Source organism: Notamacropus eugenii, chromosome 4 (assembly GCF_028372415.1).
Source record: "Notamacropus eugenii isolate mMacEug1 chromosome 4, mMacEug1.pri_v2, whole genome shotgun sequence".
NCBI classification, from domain to species: Eukaryota; Metazoa; Chordata; class Mammalia; order Diprotodontia; family Macropodidae; genus Notamacropus; species Notamacropus eugenii.
Window position 1 is genome coordinate 33,944,116 of NC_092875.1, and position 18,374 is coordinate 33,962,489.

General features: G+C 40.3%; 1 protein-coding gene across 11 annotated transcripts in view; it reads left to right on the forward strand.

The window, feature by feature from the left end:
- Positions 1 to 18,374, forward strand: part of HECTD4 (HECT domain E3 ubiquitin protein ligase 4) — a 204,681-nt gene that overhangs the window by 116,942 nt on the left and 69,365 nt on the right. For 8 of the 11 annotated variants that reach the window (XM_072600404.1, XM_072600410.1, XM_072600405.1 and 5 more), the window contains 10 exons: positions 2,111 to 2,181; positions 2,878 to 2,983; positions 4,076 to 4,196; positions 5,011 to 5,139; positions 7,193 to 7,317; positions 10,503 to 10,656; positions 11,333 to 11,433; positions 12,373 to 12,571; positions 16,006 to 16,152; positions 17,736 to 17,840. In XM_072600404.1, the coding sequence (XP_072456505.1) occupies positions 2,111 to 2,181; positions 2,878 to 2,983; positions 4,076 to 4,196; positions 5,011 to 5,139; positions 7,193 to 7,317; positions 10,503 to 10,656; positions 11,333 to 11,433; positions 12,373 to 12,571; positions 16,006 to 16,152; positions 17,736 to 17,840 (1,258 nt within the window). The remainder of the gene's footprint in view (positions 1 to 2,110; positions 2,182 to 2,877; positions 2,984 to 4,075; positions 4,197 to 5,010; positions 5,140 to 7,192; positions 7,318 to 10,502; positions 10,657 to 11,332; positions 11,434 to 12,372; positions 12,572 to 16,005; positions 16,153 to 17,735; positions 17,841 to 18,374) is intronic. The other 3 variants (XM_072600407.1, XM_072600406.1, XM_072600408.1) reach the window with 3 other exon arrangements.

Genomic DNA, 18,374 nt, shown 5'->3' on the forward strand with positions numbered 1-18,374 from the left:
GGTATGATCAGTCTTAAGACTCTTGTGTGCTGTCGGATTCCTCTCCAGAAAGAGCCTTCAAAGTCTTTATGAAATTTTATCCTGGCACTGTATAGCTGATCAAATGCCTCAGCATGACTAGAGTGCCTCTAAACACATTAGAGTCATTTGCTCTTTGGTGGGAGAGCAGGGAAGAGGAAAAAGGAGTCTCGCAGAAAGAGTTGGGAGGGGCCTCTGATGTCATGTGATATAGACCACACTAAACAGGAACGCCCTTCATTCTATTTTAAGAAATGGGGTGAGGATGGGAAGGAAAGGGAACTCATACGTCTCCAGATATCACCAGATTCCAGGGAGCCTCCTCACAAATGGGAAGTGGTCCAAGATCAGGCAAAATTGCTCACCCTGTTCCTTCTTGTCATAGAATATTGAAGTAGAACAGAGAGTCCTGCAGGATCTAGTTTTTTTTCCCCAAATTATCATCAGTTCTTATGATCATTAAAAAATACTAGATAGATTTGTTCCTCTACCTGGGTGCTACAGCATTAGATTTCCACTTTTTTGTCCCTTTCCCCCTAGAGTTATGTCTTTTAGTTGTTGGTTTTAGTCCCTTGGCAATTTAGGGGTTTCGATACTTGAGTGCCACTTTTGTTTTGATCAGCTCACAGCCCAGTATTGCCTAAATAGGGTCAGACATGCCTTCTTTAAATCAACTAAAATGGAGAGGTTTCCACACTACAATTAGTCTAGAGTCCATAGTTCTTTCATTTATGTAAGAAGTATACAGACATAACAGGTACCATAGAGAATGGAGAAAGGGAAGCCTGGCAGGGCCTAATAAGGAGGGTGCTAGCCCCAGAGTCAGGACCTAATCCTCTTTGCCTGCTGTGTGACCAATCACAGGTAAGTTAGGTAACTTCTTTGAGTCTCAGGTAGTTCTCTAATGCTCTGAATTTTATACAGGTTGCAATTTGCACCAGTGAGAGAACTCTCACACCAGTGAATTCTAAGTTGTTGATGTATTGCTGTACATGTCAGTGTGTTTGTGTGTTTGTGTGTGTGTGTGTGTGTGTGTATCTTTTGTCTCTAAAATGGGCACTTCCAGGCCTTTTTTAGTTAATAAATATGCTTACAGATAGACAGACTTGGATGAAAGAAATTTAAGGTAAAATAAGGCCTAATGTTATTTGCCTTGTCATCCTTTTCTATCTACATGATCACTCCCATGATAGAGTAAGGAAAGAGTTCAAGGAAAGTAAGTAGTTTGGAGACCTTCTGCCTCTGATGGAGGAGCTGGTTTCTGTAATGGTGCTTTTGGCTTTTTTCTCCTTGAACGTTGCCATCTGGGGTTGCTCATAATCTGCTCTGCTCTTGGAGTTATTCTGGTATTAATTTTTAAGTCCAAATCTTAAGTGGAGCTGTTCCGCCATGAGAGCTGTGCTTTTGAGTCAGAGCATGGATACTGACATTTATGGCCTGTTCCATGGCTGTAAAATGAGGGGTTTCACTAGATGATAATGGTTTTACCTTTTAAAACCTTTCAGGTTTACAAAGTACTTTCTCTCAGTAGCCCCATGTAGGTAGGAAGCATGAGTATTCTCATTCTATTTTGCAGATGAACCAACAGAGGGACAGAGAGGTTAAGCCAAATCAATCACACAGTTAATAGGGATCGAATAGAGATTTAAATTCAGATCTTCTGACTCTTGATTAAGCACTTTGTCCCACACTACACTGCCTCTTAATGTGATAAAGAGGATAATCTCGAAGCTTTCTTCCTTTTCTAAATCCTATGATCATCTATTTAGTCAATATATGCCAGCATCTAAATGCACAATAAAACTGACTTTCTGGGTCATCCCTGTCCATTCAGTTAAACCAGTTGTATATGTCTCCACAAGCTCACAGATAGAACAAAGAAAGAGATTGATATTTGTGTAGTACATGCAGGTTCGTGTATTTAGGATGTATGAGGTAAATTAACTCTATTTGTAGAATTTCAAGCAGGATAAGAAATGAGTATTTTTTAAAAGTGAAAATGACTATTTAGAACTCTTCGTGTAGGCAGGAGTTGGCTTGTATTTTTCTAGAATGTGTTCAAAAACTAATTTTTGGTTTTCTCTCATTTTAGCTCTGGTTTAACTATCCTGTATCCAGGAGAAGTTGAAATGAATAACTTACTTAAACTGGTTTTAACAGAAGGTGAGAATGATGTTCAGGTGACATTTTAAGAATTGACCTTGAATAGGAGATCCTTGAAGGCAGGAGCTTTTATTTGTCTCCTCATTGTCAAGAAGAATGCCACCCACAAAGGGGCTTCAGAACTGTTTGTTACATTGAATCAGATTGTGGGGGGGAGGGTTATAATTGGATAGTAATTAATAATTTCTCTCTCTGCCTCCCATTAGTCCACTATGAACCTGGAAGAAAATTGAGTGTTTAAGGTTAATTTGTTTCTTAGAATCTCAAAGACCCTTGATGAAATCCTGCTTCCTACACTTAGAATAGTCCCTGGACAAGTTGCTTAATCTTTCTCAGCCTCAGTTTCCAGTGTCACAAGGTTGTTAGAGGGTCATATTTGTCATTATGTAAAATGCTTTGCACACTTTAATGTGTGCTATTAGAAGTCTAAGCTAGCTTTTTCGTGTTAACATTCAGAGCTATAGAGCTGTCTTGCAGAATTAGAACTTGATACCTGAGATTTGGTCAGACAGAAGTCATGTGCCTCGTGGGGTCTTTGTAGTCAGGGAGCAGATAATCTGGAAGGCAGAACGAGTGACAATACCAGCTGGTCATTACACTTAAACACTGAAACTATCGCCCCTGAGTTATTTCTTAGTGAGTCAGATTCCCTGGCACCATTGCTAGAGTGTATCATAAACTTTTGTACTATCACAGGAGAGAGAAACACTGGACTCTCCCAGCTGCGGGATGTGATCCTGACCAATTTGGCTGAACAACTTCAAAACAATCGCTTTGGTAGCGATGAAGATGATCATTACAGGTGATGCAGTTACGTTATTCATTAGTCAGCGTGAGTTAGCCTCAGAGTGTGCTTGCTCAGCACTTGGCTTGCCTTTGGGAATATATTATAGCATTGACTCTAGCACTGAGTGAATTGGGGGAGAGGGCAAGCATTTGGGCATTTTAATGCTTTTCCATATTCAGATTCTTTAATAAAGTTTAAAGTTAGTTAAATCAGTGCCCTTTTTTGCCATGTGGGTTGGTGCAGCCTGGAAAGAGCCCCAGGCTCCAAAGGCAGGGAGAGGTCTAGATCTGGCTATGCCAAAATTGGACTGGGTTGCTTGTCCTTTGTTGAGGCTCTTCCATTCTTTTCAACTGTAAAATGAGGGGTTTGGGTTGGATTCCAGTTTAATTTAAGGATCTGTATTTAACTTTATGCCACTGAGGTGTGAAAAAAGTGTTAGGCTCCTTTCTCATCAAATATGATTAGTGTGGTTGGTACTCTGCTAATGAATAGGAAAAGATCATCAAAAATTGCACTGCTGGAGTGTAGCTCCATTTTATCAGAAGAGGAAGTCAGTCCCAGAATTTTAAAATATAAGCCTGAAATGATAAGGGACATTGTCTATTAAGAAGGCACAGATGCATCCTTGGCCCCTCCACCTTGACTTTATTGCTGGACTCTAGATTTTTCTGTTATTTACAGTAGGGGTGAACAAAGTATGGCCATTAAACCAAATGTGACCCACACCTATATTTGTATGGCTCTCAGTGAAGATATTTTAAAATGTAAAAACTGTTGTTAGCTCACAGGCCATGTAAAACAGGTAGAGTACTGGATTTGGCCTGTGGATTGTAAGTGGCTAATCTCTGATTTACACTGTTGTGGACAATACCCTGTCCTAGGTCAGTGGGAATCATCTCTACTTGGTGCCGTACATTACTTTCCTCTTGGCGCCTTTGCCATGAATGTTGGTCTGGCAAATGAGCATTTATTTGGTTGTAAGATCAGTTAAATGAGTCTTTTTTTATCTGCAGTGTGGTTTCTCAGGGCTTACCCATTGTGTGAAATGTGTCCTTTAACTGATAAGCCATCGACATTTTACTGTTACATTTTTCCTACATTTTAAAGACTAAATGATGAACTTTTGCACTACATTCTGAAGATTGTTGTTCGAGAATCCTGTATCTTAATCACCAAGTGCCAAACAGTCTCTAAAGATGATTTTCAAAGACTTCTTTCAACGGTGCCTGTAAGTAAATTGCATTTCCTGAAAGCAGGGTTCTCTTGAGCTGCCAAGTTTAGGCACATTTTGCACAGTGTGAGAGAGCAGTTAGAAGCGGGCCTTGACCAGTGGGATGAGTACCTTTTGGTTAGGCCTTGGAGCATGCCTTTTCTCCAAACCCTCTGTCTCTTACCTGAATCCCCAATGTGGGAGCAGGCAGCTGGATCAAGAGTGGGGGTTGTTCCTCTTTGCTCACTAATTTGCTCAGCTTTTCCTGCTTTCAGAGGCATGTTTTTGATTTGGTGCCACTGCACAAATGGATCCAGCCTGCTCAGCACCAGAGATCACTTTTTATAATTGGGAACAAGTCTTTGGTGATGGGGGGAAGGCAGGGAGAAGGAGAAGGTGGACAAGGGGGCACGTGATGTGCATCAGCATGATTTAGTGGCTGGGGAGCTGGAACACTTGTATGGAAGGCTGGCTCTGGACAGTCTGGCTGGGAGATGCTGGCAGCTCACTCAGCCCCTGTGAGCCAGGTACCTCATTTGGAGCCATGGAGGGCATCTTCACACCAGACCCAAACTGATGAAGTCAGTTCATTGTCCTGAGTGGTTGGAGCAGGGACAGGGTGAGACCCACCAGCAACAGGTGAAGGAGGTTTGGCATCTCAGTGATGTCAGCACATTGACTCTGAAACAGCTCATTTAAACAAGTGATTTGCGATTTGTCTTGTATGTTGCCCTTCTCTCCTTTGCTTGTCTGAACTTTTCTAAAGGATTTTGCATTTTCTGTGTTTTCAGTAGCATTTAGCTCATTCCAGTTGCCCTTATTTGTATTAAAGGCCGCTTCCTCCTGCCTGCGCTATCTGATGGCAGTACAGAACCATCTTCTCAGTAACACGGTTTTGATTAAGCCCGATGAAAACGATGACAGTGACAGTTCCTTGCAGGGAGAGACATTGAAGGTACAGGTAAACACCAAGCTTTATTCTAATGAGACTTTCTCCAGTGTGTAGGGCACTGCTTAACTGGCTGCAGCTCTGTGTGACTCAGTGGCCAATCTCACCATGTCGGTGCATTTTTCACAAGAGGATGATAGTGCCTCTCGCATTGCAGAGGTTTTCATGCTCTTGCTGTATTGCTAGTGTATTTGTGACCCTTTTGTCATGTGGCATCCCAGTTGGACCCTTTGATGATTCCTACCTTAATTTTCCTTTCTAGGAGTATAGAAAGAAACAGAAAAATCCTGGGCTTTATAGATGATGCCCCATGTCCCTGAAAGTCATGTGCCTTAGTCGCATGGGACTGGGAGTAGACATGAAATATTTGGAGAAGTTTGTTTGTGTCTTGTCCTCTTGTAATGCAGGCGCTTTTGTAGCAAAGGATGCTTAGCTTCCTTTTCATAATCTCTCTGTTAAGTCATGTGGTTTTTTTTTCTGAATTCATAATTCATCTCAACTTTTCTGTAATTATTTTCTGGAAATTGTCAACTAAATAAATATTCAATAATTTGTCCTACATTAGCAGTCAGAATAAGCCAAAGATAGTTATTGCAATAAATATATCATTTCAACAGAATCTTGGACTTTTTGTTGACATCTTTATGTCAACTTTTATCATTTGGGGAAGACTTAATTAAGTAACTAATCCATTCAATTCTGAAAATTATTGACTTAAATTTCTCCCTCCCCCCAAAAAAATATTCCACCCACAAACAACCTCCTGAAGAATTAAAGGTAAAAATCCTTGCAGCATCCCTTTCCTTTATTTCTGCTGAATGCATTCTGACATAAATTCAATGTAAATCATACATCTAGCACTACTTTGCCTCGATGCAACTTTAATTTGAATATGGGGGGATTTTCCCCTCCAAATAGAACTTGTGTAAAAATTGGAAGCAGTTATATTATGGATTGCAGTCTAGAATCTATTTTATTTTTCATTGTACATTTTTTTCCTTTCAAAAAAATCTTACTGTAAGAATGTAGCCAGCATCCAGGGTAGCCTGTAATCCAAGTCATTGTGGCATTTTAGGCCAGGCGACTGGATGTAACAAACTGTATTCAATGCTTTTGAAGCCAGTTTTGGTCAAACTCTCCAAACAACAAGAAAGTTCAAATGCATTATTACCCAAAGCTGTGATACAGTCATCAGTATTACTTTTTCTTTTAAAAAAATGAAGTTTTAAATTTAATCTAATGAAAGGGAACCCCAGAAAATTCCAAACGTAAAAATAGTCTTCTCTCTGAGTGTCTAAAAAGAGTAAAAATTTAACTTTTGTTATTTATACATTGAAAGAATAATCATAAAACTTAGGGCTTGTGATATGGCATTTCTAAAAGAAAAGTAGAGATTTCTATGTGGAGGGCAGTCTTAGCTATGATTTTTGGAGAAAATAGAAAAGAGCTAAATTTTTCCATGAGCTTCCAAATTGTATCCCTTTCCCCTGAATCTACTCATATTTCTCCCATAAACTCAAGCATAGCTTTTTTGACTTTTTAATAGCCTGTAACTGTCTGCTACTTCACCTGAGTCTTTTGTCTGTTTTCAAGTATATGGGGTGTAAGGCATTAAGTAAAAGCTAAATTGTATTGTTACAGAACTGTTGTGTATTTGTCTCATTTTATTCACCTTCTGTACCCTTTCCCTATACATACACCTTTCACTGTTGTGTTTTTCTCCTTAGCTATCCTCATACCACCTAAGGCCGTCTTCCACCTGTGCAGTTCCTTGACTGGTCACCAGCAGCTCTCTTGTGCTGGATGGGATGGGGGCAGTGCCTTTCCTCTCTAGGGACTTGATGTGCCCCCTCTGTGAAATGTGGCATTATTGTGCCAGCAATCGCTCGGGGGTGTAGCATCCCAAATCCAGTGACCACTTGAAGTCCTAGTGGAGTTTTCTGCTTTGGGCTGCCCCCGTCCACCACATTACTTAATTTGGAAGCATACGTTTTTCTTTTTCGTTTTCACTTGTTGATGTATTCATCAGAATGTTAAGTCTAACACTGTGATATTTTGTACCTAGGAGCTAAAGGCCAGTATTTTGGCTCTTGCTACCCAAATCCTAACTGGATGTGACGAAGTTCTAGAAATGCTTCAGCAAGTCACTACTGCACTCCTGAATAGTGATGTAACTGATCGGGATCAGAGGTGAGCAGTACCAAGGGCCACCAAGTCCAATGAGGTGGAAGCCACCTGGACTGCAGTGTCATCTGTTTGTATATCAGAGGTGGTCTTGGCACTGAACTCCCCAAAGGGCAGGAACTTAAATCTAGAGACACTTGCCCCATACCCAGTACAATCCACCCTTTTAGCAAAAGAAAAAGTTCAGCAGAATCAACTGACACATCTGGAAGCACATTCTGTGTCCATAGTCAGAACTATAACCAAACAAGGCAAGAAGAACTTGGGTGCCGTGTGCAGGCAGGTTGGGGGTGGATGGAGCAGGCAGGTGGGCTACAGTGCCACGCCACTCACATCATTAGGGGAACTTCTCCCCTTGCTCTTCCCATCCCACATGAGGTACCACTCCTAAATGGGAATCACATTGTCTCCCTGCCCCCACACTCCTGCCTTCAGCACCCAGACTGCATTTCTTGCTGGTAGGTTCCTTTCTCTCCTGTTTCTTCATTAAAGTCCTCCTCTGTTGCCTCTTCCTGGGGTAGAAAATGACTGTGGAATCTGAGTTGGAAGGAACTTCTGAGGCCATCTGCTTCAACTCACACCTTAAAAAGAATCTCTGTAGCATCTCTAACAATGACCATCTGACCTCTGCTCAGAGGTCTCCACTGCCATTCCACTTTGACACACTTCTGGTGAGCCAGATCTTCTTCTTTCCCAACCCCAGTGTGCCTTGGCCCAACTTCCATTCACTTTTCCCAGTTCTTCCCTCAGGTGCCACACAGAACCAGTTTAATCCCTCTCCCATGTGGGCACTCTTGAAACACTGGAAGGCAACTTTTTAGCCTTCCCTCAGATATCTTTTCTTTAGGGCAAACATTCATTGTTTTGTCCAGGCTTCCTTTTCTTTTCCTCAACAAAAGAAGCCTTTAAATTAATCTCATTGTGGTATAGCTGAGTCAGTGTAATAATAGGAATCTTTTATTTTTGCCATATGGAATGTCATTTGTCACCCTCTTATGAATGATGTGACAATTGGACTTTCCCTAAATTTCCTTCTCTTGAAAATCACCCAGCACAGTCCCATTTGTGAGAAAGAAGACATTATCAGTGATGCAAATGGCTAATGTTTCAAAAATTCAAAAGATTTCATTTTTCATTGCTGTGGGTGCTTAACTGACCATCATAGATTTCGACTCTGCTACACCCTAGTAAGCCATCTTCCTTTGTTTCTTTGACCAAAAGAAAATTAATTAACAGGTAGCTAGCCTTGTAGGGATGAGCCTGTCTGAGCTCAACAGGTCTGGTCCTTGGATGACCAGCCGTGTCTCCCTGGTCTTTTCTGGAAACCTAAATGATAACCATAATAATGATAGCATCTGACATTTGAATAGTGTTTAGCATATACAAATGCTTAGCTCAGGCTCTGCATTAACTCTTTGCAATTATTATCTCATTTGATCCTCAGAACAATCCCAGGAAATAGTAACTATTATTATCCCTATTTTAGAGCGAAGGAAACTAAGGCAGAAGTTAAGCAACATGCCTAGGATCACATGGCTATTTAGTGTCTAAGGCAAGATTAGAGCTCAAATCTTCCAGATTCCAGGCCTAGTGTTCTGTCCACTGTGCCAGCCAGCTACCCGTGTGTGATCATTGCAAGTAGGGATTGTTTTCTTTGTATTTCTGTCCCCACTGCCTAGCACAGTTCCTGGCACATATTAGGTGCTTAAGAAATACAGATCAGTTGATTGGTTGGCTGGGTGATTGGTTGGTCTGGCCAGAGTTAGTGTTCCTCTTGCAAAAACTTGGAGAATTCTGGGTCTTGCAGCCTTGCCCAACACAGGCATGACGAGGGGTGAGTGGGACCCCAGTGAAGGGAATGTGGCTCAGACTTGGCTTGGTACTCTGAAATGGGTTCTTTTATCTATTAAAGAACAAATAAAATTGAATAAACAATCTATGTATATTGTATACTAGAAAATGTTTTCTTAGTCATATATTGGAGAGATCTCTTAGTCTTCACTGTTAAGCTCACTGCCATGGTTTACATTCCATTCGTGCTCGATATTGAAGGATTTACTTGTTTTAAGGTTAAGTTTTTGACCAGAGAACAAGTATAACATCTCTTCATGTGTTGCTATTTGCCACCATATCTGGTCCTAAGACAACTGTCAAGGATTAGGTCTAAAAGAACATCATAATTTTTAGTTTTTTTTTTTTCTTTTTGGTCTCTTTCTTCTTTCACAATATGACTATTATGGAGATAGTTTTACATAATTCCTCATATATAACCTATATCAAATCGCTTCTTGTTTTAGGGAGTGGGAAGGGAAAAAAATTGGGAACTCAAAAAAAATTTTTTTTAATGAATGTTAAAAATTGTCTTTACATGTAACTGGAAAAAATAAAATACTATTAAAAAAGCAAAAAGAACAGTGTACATAAGTGTCAGACTTCTAAGATACACATACACACACGTACACATGTACGCACTTATATATGCATACCAGCCATAGTATACTGTAACACCTAGCTATGGGGGAGGTATAATCTGATGTGCAAGACTGGAAGCCTAAATTCTTTTTCTATTTCTGACATAGATATCCTTTTTAGACTAGAAAAAAAATTTATATAACACCTCCCTCTTTTTTGACACTCCCACACACACTGACTGCCATTTCTTTTTCTGGGTGTAGAGATTAAGAAAAGGGGATCCTTCAAGTAGTGTTTAAAATCTCTACATCTGCATGATATCTGCCTGGATTGTCTGAGTGGTCAGTGGAGCCAAGGGACTTGGATGGGGGTGGAAATGACTGAATCTTCACAAGTATTTGGTTTCTCCTTTGAAGAGCTGCAAAGCCCATGTAGGGCTTCCTGTTGGAATTTATGTTTTAATATATTTTATGTGAATTAGGAAAAGAAAAACACCCACTAAATTTCGTTAGAAGGCAATTGAATTCACTCCCACCTGTCTGATAAAGTTATTGAGCAAAGGTAATATTTGCTACCTGGTTTCTGTTCTCACCTGCCTTTGGGGAAGGTAGAAAGTGTTCAGTGTTGAATTAAGTTGCTGGGTAAAACCATACCTAATTATTAGGTTCAGCAAGATTGAGTTCAATAGATATTTTTTCAGATAAATGTCAGATGATTTTCATTTATTTCCTCACTCCTGAAAATTTCTTAGGCTTTGTGTTTTCTTGAATATTTTGCAGATTAAAAGGCTTGGAACAAGTCACTAAAGCTACAATGCTTGGTCACCTTCTTCCTGTGTTACTGACCTCCCTGATGCACCCAAACTTACAGACTTTGACAATGGCTGATGCCCTGATGCCCCAGCTGGTACAGTTGGTGCTTTATACCAGTCAGGTATGGCCCTTGATGCTGGCTGAGGGGATTGGTTTTAGACTGACAGATGCATGTTTTCCACCGAAGGTATATTCAGTTCAAGGAAAAACCAGAGACACAGAGGACAGGGGTGGGCGAAGGAAATTTTCATGTCTTAAAAGTGAACTATCATCTAAAAATCGTTAAATAGTTGAGAGTGACTGTTTCTCTCTTTGATCACATAACTTATAAATTCTGCAGTGGATGTGTGTGTACTGAGTTCATACTCTTTTGTACAGCTGGGACTACAAACCCAGCAGCCTCTCTGATCCTTTTGGTCCCTTGCCAGTTGCTGGTACAGCAGGTCTGTACAGCATTGTAGACTTTAATTAAGGAAAATGATATTAACAGGTTTGAGTAATATAATATTATTTATTAACTGAAAACAAAATTAGGCTAAAAAGATCACTGGAGTGAGTCTGCAAGCTCTACTTCTAGGTTTGGCTTTTGGTGACCTTAAGTGATTCACTTAAATTCTCTGTGTCTTTATCTCAGTAAAGTGTAGTTAATGTCTTCTGCCCCTATTCAGGAAGACAAATGAAGTCATCTTTGTAACCCTGATCTCCTTGGAAAGAAACCTCTGTATCATTTCATGGCCTGTTGTTATTGTTATTAAGATTAGGATGTGTGCTTTAAGATGTTGGGTTGTGTGTTTCAGACGGCCTTGCTGCTTAAAACTCAGTCTCCAGTTTTTGCTGAAATGGGCTGTTCCCCATGTGGTACATCAGATCAGAAGGGCAAGCTGTTCCCAGATGAGAGGTGATTGATGCTGCTTTGTCAAATGAACCCCCTAAAAATAATAAGTTTTTTTAGTGAAAGCTTGTTATCCTTTCATAGTGTTTCCTGGCAGGGGAAATATAACTTGAAAAAGAAAAGAATTGGAGGGTCAAAATTTTACAGTTGTTTGTAAAATTGCTTTATAGATTTATGAGAAATTTTTCAAGTGCGTGTGATTTCTGTAAGGAAATAATTTCCCAAAGAATTGAGAGATGAGTCCAATCACTGAACGAAGATTAAGGTCAGCTCAGCTTTTCTGTGGAGCTGTTTAACATAAGAGTCTACCCAGATGAGAGAACACTGAAATGGAATCATTTTGAGCAATAAGGTCCTGTCAGTCTCTACTCCATGATACAAATACGAGTAAATTAAGCTAGAATAGACAGGAATGGACACCTGGGAATCTCTTACTGTCTCATGCAAATGAAAGTTAATGATTTCCATTTGTGTAAGACTTAGATCCTGAAAGGAAGTCTTATAAAACATTAATGCTTGTGATATGTGCAAAGTAATGGATTTCTGTAGGTCCTTTAGCACTTTAGGAGGTTTTTGTTTTTGTCTTTTTTTTTTTTTTTGATAAGAAAAGTTTGTTAAGTTGCTCCCCTGGTAATCAATATATCTGTCTTAACGTCTCTCTTGAGAAGAAAACGTGTTTTAGAATCCCTTAACTATAGGGATTTTGGATCCATTGACATACTTCCCATTGATTGCCATTGTTAGCATCCATTTCATAAATCACCAACAAAACCCAGTGTTATCACAATGCATACTTTGTAAACTCTTTCAATGAGATCTTTCCACATGGTCTCATGGGGCCATCTCATTAACCTTCCATAGGAGGATAGATAAGTGTTTGGGGCTTTGTTGGAATCTTGGGTCCTTGCTGCTCCACTATATCATGGTATCTTTCTCTATTTTAAGAATGTTGGAAGAGAAAGAAGAGCCAGGATTTCTCACTGGATTAAAGATCCCTGCCCCATGGGCTGCAGGGAAGACTGTGGAAACAGTTCACCCAGTCAGAGACAACTATAAATTTAAAGAAACAGTCCATATCCCAGGAGCCCGCTGCCTCTATCTTAGATTTGATAGCAGATGTTCTTCCCAGTATGACTATGACAAGGTGAGTAAGGCCCAGTCTGGAGACATTTCGAGACTGAATGTGTTTTTTGCCTATAAGCTTCTTATTTATTTTTCTGTTTGTTTATTATTTTGTTTTGTTTTGTTTTATTTTTGCTAATGGTCACCATTCATGACACCTTATTTCTGTCCACAGATGTCTCTACAGAGATCCTTCCTAAAATAATGTCAAGAGTGATAGTGATTGAGGGAGTTAAAGAACCACAACTTCTGCAGACTAAAAACAGGCTTTTGAAATTAAATTAAGACTCTAAAGCCTTTCCTTTTTCTCTGCCATGTGGTGCAAATTAGAGGCTTTCCAGGAGCAGCTTTCCAAATTGCCATTGATTTTTTTTTTTTATGCCAGATTGCAAGTATAATATGAAAACTCGTCAAATGACCTCTCTCTGTGTGAGCTTTAAGACACAAAGGGGATATTCTTCTTTGGAGCCCAAAGTGGATCTTCTGGGCTCCTTTCTGAGCATGGACCTCCCTCAACAGAGAGACATATGAGGTTCCATTCCTATAAAATGGTCTCCCTATGTGCATCTGGAGAGAGAAGGATGCTGGTAATCCCCATGGCTACCTAGTGATAGGAATTGTACCTGACTTCATTAACCATCACTTCCAGTGCCACACAGATCTTTGAGAAGAAACATTTCTCCAAATTAAAGCTTATAGTCCTACCTAGACAAAAGTACGAACAGAGAAAAAAACTTAATGGATAGAATAGAAGTCTTGTGAGAACAGCTTAAAGAAATTGGGATTATTGAGCCTGTGGATGAAAAACTGAGGATTCTCTTAACAGCTTTTAAGTACAGGAGAGAGGGAGGGTTGCTTACTTAGTTGTTGTCTCTATTTGCTTTGGACTCGAGCAAGAAAAAAATGGCTTTAGATTACAACAGGAGATGGTTGTGTTAATAAGAAGGAAGAGTTTTTAACTGTGATCATTATGAGATGGTTCAATACACATTTCAGTAATATTTGACACTTATTAAGTGCCTACTGTGTATAAGAAGACTACTGAGGAAGTTCTAGAATCTCCTTTTAAATAGTATACAGTCCTATCAACCAGGAATGGGTTTATGATGTCAACCTAAATCCAACTTTGTCCAAAGATGGGAAATGAACTGAATGACTTCAGAGGCCTTTTCCAATAATTTCTCAGTTCATTTGTACAAATATCTATTAAGCATCTATTAATATGCATAGTCTTATACACAACATACAATCCCAGAATGACGAGATTTAGAAGAGACCTCTATCTGGTTATAATGTAAAGAGGGTTGGATTTAAAGTCAGAGGACTCAACTTCAAATCCCAGCTCTGCCTCTTATTACTTGTATGACATTGGACAAATCGCTCTATTTCCTTGGGTCTCAAGTTCCCTCATCTTTAAAATGAAGGGATTGGATCACATGACCACAAAGGTGCCTTCCAGCTATAAGCCTTAAGTCATTCTCTGAACCTTAATCAACCTATAAATGAAAAAGAATCCTCTCTCTATGCTCCTCAACAAGTGGCCCTCAGTGTGGAGGATTCCCCCCCATCTCCTCAGGCAGCCCCAGGGACTTTAGAAGAGCTTGAATGTGGAGCAAGTTTTGCCTTGAATTCAGTGTAAATCTGGCACTCTGTAGCTTTGACTTGTTGTTCCTAGTTCTCCCCTCTGAAGCCAAATTGAACAAGTCTGTTCACTCTTGTACGTAGCAACCCTTCATATTCTCAGAAACACTCGTCTTTTGCCTACTAAACTTTGTCTTCTTTAAGGTAAAGATCCAGTGCTCCTTTACTTTGTCATCAGATGGCATGCATGCACCATCCTGGTCTCACTCCCCTGAAAATTCTTCTACTTACCAATGTTGTTCTTAAAATGGGGGTCCTCCTCCTACCCCTAAACTTAACAGTACTTTAACACTTCTCCTCATGGAGCTTATGGACTAGTCTTGACTAGAGAAGACTTGGATAGAAATAGGATGACATACCATGAAAGAGTGTTGGAAAGGGATCTGAAGTTCTGTATCATTCTCCTGGAGGGTGGGAGCTCTGCATGCTGTAACCCTGTCTTCTTTCCTGGTTTTTAGTGAGATGACTCTAAAATTACACATTTTTAGGTTATGCTTTTAGTTTAATTAGTATTATTCTGTTTATCCTTTTAAATATAGTCATCTTGTGATGATTCAGTAACAGAGTCTTTTCTAGAAGTTCATGTTAAGAGACACAGCACAGAGACAAAGAGACTAATTACCTGGATGACCATATCATTGACTTTGCCATTAATCTGGCTGTTGACAGCCAAAGATCTCAAAAGATAAGAAATGCTATGGCCCTCTTAAGCACCAGGGCTAAACCCACCTTCCTCTGGGCACTTGACTCATGTTGAAGTCATAGAAGATTATAAATGCTTAGTAGGAGACAAGATTTACTCTATTCAAAAGTATGAGACATCCTTTCTTAGAGAAATACTTGAATGTCAAATAATCCGAACTTTTGCTTAATAAAAATCCTTCTATTAGATTTGAAAGCTGTGTGAAAGAGCATCGGGAAGGGCTTGCATCCCTGCTCTGCCACTTCCTAGACATTTCAACTTTGGTCTTGGACCTTCAGTTCTTTATTCAGGTTCCTTCTGGCTCTAAAGTGAAATGAAATGACCTGCTTTTAATGAAGGATATCATCATCATGGTAGACAGAGAAATATGCTTGCCACTAGCTTGACTCCAAAGTCCAATTTATCAAGCCAGGCACTGGGCCAGGCCTTGGGACACAAAGGGCTGGGACCAAATGGTCACTGTTGGAGCAGGGGCTGGAGGCTGGAGAAAGGGGTGGGAGGGAGGAGTGTAAAATCAGTACAGATTAGTATAAGGAAATTTGAAGAGAAACAGAGGGCATTTCCTTTTTATGCCATCCAGCATGCTTTCCTCCACTCTCTAGTTTATTTTCCAGTTCGTTGAGACTTTTTTTTACCTATACTCATTCATTCATTAATATTCATTTTTTTTAGTTTAATGCTATCATGTTTCTGTCTGTGTTTGCTTGGTTTGCTCATGTTGGGGAGAATTTGAAGGGAAAATTGTGCCAGTTAAAAATAGTTTGTGTATGTGGAATAAAAAGTAGAACTGAGCATGCCCAAATAAGATAGCACTCTCTGACTGGGCAGATCTCATTTTTCAAGATGTGATTCTATAGTTCCTCAAATGATTTATAGTTTAGTAACTACTAAAATAGACATTTGCTCAATAGCCAGTTGAGTGGGTGCACCCCCCACTGGCTGCTTAGTATATAAAATCATTGGTGCTGGGATCTAGAATGTTTGATTCAGTAAAAAGATTAGGCAGATTGTCTTGTTATATTGACAGCAGTGCCTGGTTATTAAACTGTTTAAGAAACAAATCTCTTGCGGCCTCTTTATTTGTAGATTTTGTTTTTGTTTTTCTTTTACAGTCTAACAGTATATTTTCTGTTTTGAAGTTGGTGATTTATGCTGGGCCTAACACTAACAGTAGGAAGGTTGCTGAATATGGAGGCAACACACTGGGATATGGCAGCCGTAGTGTCTTAGGAACTGGTTGGCCAAAAGACTTAGTGAAGGTACGGTATTACAGCTCAAATAATTTCATAGAAAAGAAAAATGAAGTCTTATTTTGTTAGCCCTGGGCCCATATATCAAGTTTAACACTCTTTGGATGGAGGTTTTCCATGAGAACATTTTGTGAAGTAGAGGTATTTAGTTTGACTCACCTGATGAAGGTGTCTTCTCTGATTGATCCTTATTTTCCCCTGGAGCGCTAATCTCTCTTGTTATCTTCAGGAACCATTTCTCATGCCCCTTTTACAAAGTTAGATTGTTAACAATCCTCCCATCCCCTGTCAGTGCAAGGTTATGTAGTCCTCTGGACCCAGGGGTCCTGTAGACCCCTGTGTGAAAAGGTCACAGCATTCTCCCTTCCCCTTCCAGGTCAGCAGGACAATTTCAGAGACCAGTGTGTGGTAGAATGCAAAAAGCAGGGTCCTTGATGTCAGAAGCCCTGGGTTTGATTCATGTTCTGTGTACTTACTATCCTGGGGGCCTGAGCCAGGGCACCTGACGTCTCTGGGTCTTAGTCCCTCACCTGGAAAAGGAAGGGTTTGACCCAGTGCTCTCTGAGTTCTCTTCAGTATCAAAATCCTCCTCAGTGGGCACATGCATCTTGGATAGCTGTTAGTTAGCATGGTTTTAGAGAGCATTGCTAATGCTAATCCTCAACATGGTGAGATTCAGACCTAGCCATTAGTAGTATGTGGGCTTCTGAGTCAGTCAGCACTTACAGACAGGTATATGAGCTGATCTGATTCCTTAAGCCTGGAAAGACTCATAGAGTTTGTCCCTTTAGCTTGGTTGTGATATGATGCATCCTGACCTCAGGGAACATAAAAGCTGCCATCCTCTGGGGTATGTTTGAATGAACTGAGCTTCCAATTCACCCACCCTTCCCATGGTTAGGTTGTTGACTGCATCTGATTTTGTGCTCATAGTAATGAGTAAGAGACAGTGTAGCTTGGTGGATGAAGAGTGGAAGACATGACTGTAGTTCCTGCCCCTCACACATACTGGCTGTGTGTCCTGGGCAGATCAATGCCCCAGGCAACTCTCCAGGACTGTAAGTCATAGAATAGATGCTATTTTGCATTAATAGAAAGAATTTTCTTCCTCAGAGCTCCCTATACTAGTGAACTCCCATCTGGGAAAGTAAAGTGACTCAGTAATACATTGCACAGTCTTTGAGCAGTCTGCCCCCAGGTGTTTGATTAGTGTTGGCTACCAAGGGCTTCTGCTTGCCCTTTGGACCAAAGTGAAGTGCTGGCAAGTCATCCCTCCAGCACAGGAAGAGAGTCAGCAACAGTTTCTATTGGCATTATTTGAATTTATCCTCATGTAAATTCTGGCCATGCAGTTAGGCAGTTGTGGTCTGTCATAGCTGTCGAGCATCAGGATCTAGCATGGCAAGAGAGTCTCCCTAAAGGTCAAAGGCTTACGTGAGAGGGGATGAAAGTGACATGAAAATGGCTTCTTAAAAAGAATCCAGCATGGCCTTTGGCCTTTTCCAAGAAGTAAGCCTGTGAAACACACTGATCTTTTGAAAACTGTATTTGTCTTGTTTTAAAAGTGCCTTTTTCCCCCCTTAAATTTTAAGGTGGAAGGGGATACAGTCACCTTCTCCTTTGAAATGAGAAGTGGCCGAGAACACAACACTCCAGATAAAGCTATGTGGGGCTTTGCTTGCACGGTTCGCGCTCAGGTACTCTAATGTGACCACTGATGTTTGTCTGATGCATTTTCTCCTGTGTTCCTCGGTTATATCATCTGCATCTGCATTAGAAAGTGTGGGCAGTGAGGAGCCATTATTTCATCTGTTACCTTCATTTGATGGCACTGAACCAATCTCTTTTGTTTTATTGAACTGACCAGTTCTTCTTGACTTAAACAGTAGAGGTCAGATTAGTTGACATGGATTAGGTCACTGACTTCTGTAGAGAAGCTGACTCAGACTTTGTCCTCCAGAGATGTCTGCACATCTTGTGACTAGCATGTCCTTAGTTACTGGATGGCAGAGCACCACTGTATAAGACACTGATTCTGAGATCAAAGCCTTTTATAGATCAGCTTGGAGGAGGTGATGTAGTTGAGGAAGCCATAGGAAGTCCTACAAAATGGAACTAAGTCCTACAAAATGGAATTTGGTGGCCAAATGGAATTGTGGTTCATCTCTAAATTGGGGTCCCAGACATCCTGGGCCTCTGAGTCTTTGCTGATATTTGCCAAAAATGAATTC